Raw genomic sequence first — 6,849 nt, 5'->3', positions numbered from 1 at the left:
GCACCTAAAATATCCTGCTCCTTTCTGTCATTGATGCTCAACTGGCTTCAGCTGTAAGACTGACTGTAATATATCACAGCAACTGTCTTTGTTTTCACGAATCATAGGGAAAAGAGAAGAATAACTGTAGGGGGAGCCTGTTCTGACCTGAAGGTGGTCCTCTTATCACCTTTAATGCTGTTTTTTTCTAGTCGTAATGTCTGATAGCCATGTATTCTGAATCAGTATCACCTGGAGCAGGATTCAAAGTGAGAAGTATGTCATGATTAGGATGTCCAAATTAAAATCCGTTCTCATTATGGATATGTCTTACTTAGAATCCAAGAAAGTGTGTGCTGCTTGTGAGCAATTGCTGCTTGGGTCACACTTCTATTAATCTGATTTTGCAGGATACATGAGTATTGTTGAGAAACAAGAAAGGTCTCTTTGGGGGATCCAGTTTGGGTCCTTTCCTTCCTCAGATGAATGCCTTAGTTTTTTTGACCCCATCCTTATGATAGGGAAAGTTGATTCTCACAGCCTCTTCCTAAATGGGAGGTGATTTTATGACTATGACTGCATATCGCTGCTTTTAAATGTCAATGGAGAAAGCACTTTTGTGGACATAGACAAATGAGATAATTTCTGCATTATTATTTAATTTCTTAGTCTTAGAATTCATTATAGATGATGTTTGATGTTCTTTTTTACCTTAGCTTTCTGAAAGGTGACCTGGTTTCTAAACTCCACCAATCACATGCGTGTGGTGGCGTTTCACATGTGCTGCAGAGTCCTGTCTGCTACTAAGAAACCTTGGGAAATAGTTAAAATTCCCATTTGGGCAGCTTCCAAAAACTAAGTCGTTCTTGCAGCAGTGAGTTGCATGAATTTGAAATTAAGTCTCTGAAAAAAAAATAATGATGATTGTACATTTCTGTCCTGTGTCTGATCTGCTGTGTAGATTGTCTGACATTGAACATGTGAATAAGCTGTTTGTTCGAGGCATTCAAGGCTATCAAGGTACTGTTAAAGGATGTCTTCTTTATTTTCATGAAGTACCCTCTACCCTCTATGATCTTTCATTGCTGTTGGCCAACAGATTCAAAAATCAGTGCAAGGGAGAGAAATGGTACAATCATCTTTACCTTATTTTAGGGAACTAAAACAAACTGCTTGCACTGAGACAGTACATTGGATGTGTCTGTCTTGCAAGATCCTGCCAATCATGAATTGAATTTCATTTCTTTGCTGGTGTCTGTCTTTATAACACACACAGGAGGAAGGTGGGTAATTCTTCCAGATGGGTTGCATTTCAGTTGTTTGTTTTCTTCTGCATGTGCTGTTTAAAACAGTTTTTCCAGCTGTGATGAACAGAGGCAAGCCTAGCCTCTGACTTGATCTAAATTCAATGCAAATTACAGAGAGATTGCCAGCTATGTATGATTTAAAGTTACATGACTAACATAGTAAGTTTCTTAATAACGTACTATTCAAATCACAGCAGATGTAGTTGAAAGCCGTAGATGCAAAGACAAGGTTACTAAAATATGTCTGGAGGAAAAGTACTGGGCAATACACCCTGCTAGTCAAAGTGGATTAACCATAGTAGTGTCAGACAATGTCAGACTACTGCCAGCATTCAGATATGACCCTTAATAAAACTCATTAACTTGCTGACGGTTCCTGCAGTCTTTAGTCCTAGCACAAGAGCATTTGTAGCCTGTGCAACAGCAAAAAGAGTGATGAACAGTGCTGCAGTGTGGGCTCCCCTGAGGAATTACGAATGTCTAGAAAAGACATTCCTTCCAAGGCATCTTTGACAACAACTGTTCTATCCCTTTCCAACAAGCACGATGGAAAGCACAGAAAGTATTGTCTTTCATGTTCATTAGCCCCAACGAAGAAGCAGGTGAGGTCAGAAAAGCTGTTTTGGACTCTGTTTTTCAGTCTCTTGACTGTTTGCATGTAGCAGCTGTAGACACTGCTTTCAAGCCAGCCACCATAATGGTGGCCATCGTAATGCATGCCTTTGCTTAGGGAGAGTCAGATACAGTGCCACAGTCATTACCCTTGCACAACTTGTCTGTAACAGGATGGCAATTAAAACTTTAATTGAGGGAGAAACACATCATGGTTCTTTTCCTCTGAGAATTTCAGATTGGTAGGCTTCACTTCTGCAGATTGCATGAATGAGTGCCTACTCAGTACCACTGTCTAAAACATTTAAAGCTGGAACAAAAAGCAACACTTTTACAGGTTGCTCAGTATGCTAGCCCTCCCTAGCCCCTCTCTAGATCCAGTTCAGTGTAAAACATCCAGGTCCTCCTTGAAAAGGTGACTGGCAGCTCTATCTTCTCTTCCAGCACAGACGTAATGTTCACCTTTGCACACCAGGCGGTGGGTGCACGTCTTCTCTCTGCTCTTCCTATACTGAGTTTTGAGGGGTTTTCTCTAACAGTATTCAAGGGGTAGAAAGATAAGCCCTCAAGCAAAAGGATCTATAGACAACAGGTTCATTGTGTTTTTTAGACAGATAAAACTTTTCTGGTTTTGCAAGTATGACTTTATAAAAGGGGACAGTGGCCACTTCTCCTATTGTGCTGGAAAAACCCCGCAATAAACAACGAACGAAGTCAAGGTTTACTTCCGCAGGGCTGATAGCTCTGCTAGCTGCATCTGAAGATTGCCGTGCTTGTCAGGCAGAGCCTGCTCGGGGGCTGCTGGTGAAACACAGCCATGGAGCTTCACTTCTCCAGGACACGCGTGTCAGAGCTGAGGTGTCTCTGACGTTTGGATGCCTATGGCTGTCACTGAACGTGGGGGTCCCAAAGGGCAAATGAAGTCCAGAGGAATTCGGGCTTTTAAATCCCACCTCAGGCACCCATGGCTTAAGTAGTTCTGCAGAAGCACATTAATTTTCCTTGCTTCTGTTTCTTTCGGCCAACACTTTTAGGATGCAGGCTCAGTTACAGAGATTCGAGACCTGCAAATGAAACAGCAGAGCAGTGCAAGTTCCTCACGTTCATTTTAAAAGTCACTGAGAGGGCATCGGCAGCAGGTACTTGGCCTTCAACAGGAAAAGCCGAGACGCCGTGCCTGGAGGAGGGGACGGGGCATGTCGGTGGGGAGCCGGGAGCCCGACAGGGGAGGCCGAAAGCGGGGTGCGTCTTTCCCGAGGCGTGAGGAAGCGCGACAGCAAGGACGGGGCAGCGAGAGGCGGGAGTGCTGCCCGAGGGCGCCTTGACGCCAGCTTCAGGCGCAGAGAACGCCTGGCGAAGGAGCTGACGGCCGCAGCGACGGGACCGGGCCGGGGGGCGGGGGCTCGCCACGGCGCTGGGCACCCCCTCCGGGGCCGGAGCCGGAGCCGGGGCCAGGGCCGGGGCGGTGACTCAGCGCCGCCCTCAGCGCTTAAAAGGCGGGAGCGGGGCGAGCGGGCGGTGGCAGCGCGTGCGGCACGCGGAGCGGTCGGCTCGAGGCAGCGATCGCGGGCGGTTGGGCTGCCGGAGGGAAGCCCGCGGGATCGGGACCGGGAGCGGGAGCGGGAGGGCGGCCGGCCGGCGCCATGGGGGCCAAGCTGCGACTCCTCTGCGCCGCGGCGGTGCTGCTCTGTGCGGCGCCCCCGGGGCAGCCCAGCGCCCGGGACGCGGCGGCCGCCGTGCTCCCCGCGGGAGAGGGGGACGGGTACGGGGTGAAGCTGTGCGGTCGGGAGTTCATCCGCGCCGTCATCTTCACCTGCGGCGGGTCCCGCTGGAAGCGGCTCTCTCTGCTGGCGATGGAGCCGGCGCCCGCGGCCGGTGAGTCTCCGAGGAACGGGCCGGGGTTGGACGGGACGAAGCCAGCCGCCACGACGGACGGGGCAGCCCTGTCAGGCGGCCCGGGGCGGCGGCGCTGCTGCCCGCCCGGCCCGGCGGGCGGAGGGGGCTCTCGGGGCGCCTCGCCTCGCTCGGCAGAAGTCCTGTGAGGAGAAATGGGGGCGGGTGGGCGATGGGAGGGAGCAGGGAAGGGCAGCGCCTCTCCTTCCTCCCGCTCCGAGCCGCAGCGGGAGCGCTCCCGCTTTTCTCTTTCCCGCTCGTTCCCGGTGCTGGTCGGCATTTCCCGCGACTTGGGGAAGGAAAGCCGCGGGTTCGGAGGGAAAGGCAGGGCGGTCGCTAGGGAGTTACTTGCCGGGGTAACCTGCGAGTCTCCGGTGTGTGCGGGGGCACTGCCCCGCGCTGGGGCTGAGCCGGTCTGGCGGCGGGCTAAGTTCTTTCAGCTAAAGCAAGCCCACCGAACCCTCATCAATACATCCCGCTTTCTTCCCTCCTTGGCCACATCTGGAGGTGCGACGCGCCCGTGGAAGTGGTAGGGGCTTCTCTCCCAACTCTCCGTAGCTCCCCGGGCTGCGGAGACCTGGCTCAGTTTTCCCTCCTCTCCAGGAGCTGTTCAGGATGTGCCCTTCCCGGGCCGAGCCAGGGGCATCAGTGGATGTGGAATCGTTCGGGGTTTTATGGCTAACTAACTAACTAACTAACTAACTAAACTAACTAACTCGTGCTGTTCCGCACACGCTGGATGGTGGATTGAGGCTCTGGTGCCGCTTTACACGGCAAGAGCTGCTTCAGGGGTCTTTGGAGAAACAGTTAATGGGTAAAAACAGTCCTTGGGTAATTTTACTGTCACATGGTTGTAGCCCAGTATGTTAAGAAATAATAAGCGCATAGATGGGCTTTGAGCTGTGTTTGCAAACGACGGTAATAAAGTGAAGACTCACTTAGGTGGTTGTTTCGAATAGTGAAAAATAACACCTGTAACGAGGGCAGCAGATGGAACTGGGGCTGAAATGTGCACTGGAAGAACCTTTTTTCTTGCTTAAACGTGCCGCCAATGAAATAACACTGGACCTCGTGCAGCGAACGACGCCAGTATTTTGGGTTTCTTCTGACGGTTTTTGTACGTTTTTCCCCCCCGTTTTGTTTTGTTCTGGGTTTGGGTTTTTTCGTGTGTGTGTGTGTGTGTGTTTGGGTCTTTTTCCCCGACAGGTAGCTGGGTAGCACTGGTACTGGTTGAATAGTAGGTAAGTTACCTGTGTAATACCAAGCTGCCTATGTACAGCCTTTGTTGGGATTGTGTTCTTTCCTGGACAACTTGTTCTCCTTTTTATTAACAGTCCGTAGCTTCTGAGAGCATCAGTTACGAAGGAACCCCCGCTGTGCTGCATGCTATCTAAAAGTCTTCCCTGCCCCAGAAGACTACTAAATACCAGTTATTGTCTAATTAATAAAGTAGCTGTGATAACTTTTTTTTAACATATTCAGGCAACTGTTCCATCTGAAAGTTAGCTTCCCTCTGTTAGCCATATTACAGTGAGTATAACATTAACTGGATGTTCTCAAGTTCTTTCAGCTTTCTGAAACAAACAAACAAAAGCATTAACAGCATTTAGACCACAAGACAAGCACTTATTTGTTTGGGGTTTTTTAACCTAAGGATGGAAGGAGCTGTTTTTCCTCACAGTTGCTGAAGTAAGCAGTGCCACTTCCCTTGTACAAGTAAACCCAAGGAGAAACAGGGTGAGGTGAACAGTAGTAGAGCTAGATTTTTGCCAACACTTCAGTCAGTGAGACAGTGTGTTTCTGAGCAAACTCATTTCTTAAGGCCTAGCAAAAGCTTACAGAAAGAAATGGGTGGAAGGCCGACAATAGCTGTGGAAAAATACAATCTATAAGGAGCAGTTTACATACAACATTTGCTTATTTAGTTCTTCCTGCACTTGGCCTTCATATGATGCTAGTTTGTGTGACTGTGCATGGGTCAGGAGTAGTCTAATCCATGAGCCACATGACATAGCTCTCTGGTTTATGGATATGTGTCTTTACAACAGATTTTTTTTTCCTATCAAATAATAGAAATAGTGAGACTTTTGCATCATTAATACTGCGGTTGTTCTCTGTACCTATGTACAACCTATGGTTGTAGCCATGCGCTCTCCAAGCCTAACAGGCAGCGTAGTCTCTAAAACAAAGATTCCCCTAAAAGTAAGCTGTAAGTAAATCACAGACTCGAGACTGCAGTGCTGACAGCTCTCCTGGATAACAGCGCTCCGCTTAGTTGTATCTGAATGGTTTTTGTTGCTATTTCTGAGACCCATGTGCTCCTTCTGGCACTCCTGCAGTCTGAATTTAAAAAAAACCCAAACCCTCTTCTCTTCAAACAGATTCTGCACAAGCAGCAAGTAACAAACTACTGGGAAACTTCAAGCTGCAATCAATTTTGGGTCCTGGAGTGGAGCAACTGCAGAGAAGCAGCCCATTTCTTGGATGGGAGACAATTAAGGACTTGAATAGTTTTAATGACTATAATGACTACGTACCTGTTGCAGAAGACTTCAAAGAACTTGTTCGCCAGGTAGATGAAGCTGTTCAGAAGGACAGGGGAGGAACAGGAATTGCAAACCCCGTGGGATCAAATAGTTACTTGTGGGCCAGGTATCCCAGAAGAAAACGTGAATCTCTGGGTTTGGCTGGAATGTGTTGTAAATGGGGCTGTACAAAAGCTGAAATCAGTACTATATGCAGAGTTTAAAATCCTCTCTGCACTTATGCATGAAATCAGTGTTTGTTGCAGTGCTACTTGATTGAATACTGTATGGAGGAAGAAAACTCTCACTGTATTTTGTTTTCTCTGTATGTGCCAGTCAGTATTGCTGGTTTTCTTTTTAAAAAAAACAAACCCTATATACATATCCACAAATGTAATGATTTTGTTTTGCTGCATTAACTTTAAATCTGTATTTTTTACTGAGTCCTTTCATTTTACTGTTGAGCCTTTACACTTAGATTACAAATGTATTATATCTTCATAATAACACTTTAGAAAGAACTTCAATGTTTC

The 6,849-nt window shown here is 47.9% G+C and overlaps 1 protein-coding gene across 1 annotated transcript; it reads left to right on the top strand.

The window, feature by feature from the left end:
* Positions 1-3,541: 3,541 nt before the first annotated feature.
* On the top strand, positions 3,542-6,540 carry LOC311203499 (relaxin-3-like; the record flags this gene model as incomplete). The annotated part of the gene is made up of 2 exons (XM_084278222.1): positions 3,542-3,773; positions 6,173-6,540. The coding sequence occupies 2 exons, from the start codon at positions 3,542-3,544 to the stop codon at positions 6,538-6,540; spliced, it is 600 nt and encodes a 199-aa protein (XP_084134348.1).
* Between the last annotated feature and the right edge of the window lie 309 nt (positions 6,541-6,849).

Source organism: Gallinula chloropus (assembly GCF_964237585.1).
Source record: "Gallinula chloropus genome assembly, chromosome: Z".
NCBI classification, from domain to species: Eukaryota; Metazoa; Chordata; class Aves; order Gruiformes; family Rallidae; genus Gallinula; species Gallinula chloropus.
This window is presented reverse-complemented; position numbering and strand designations above follow the sequence as displayed.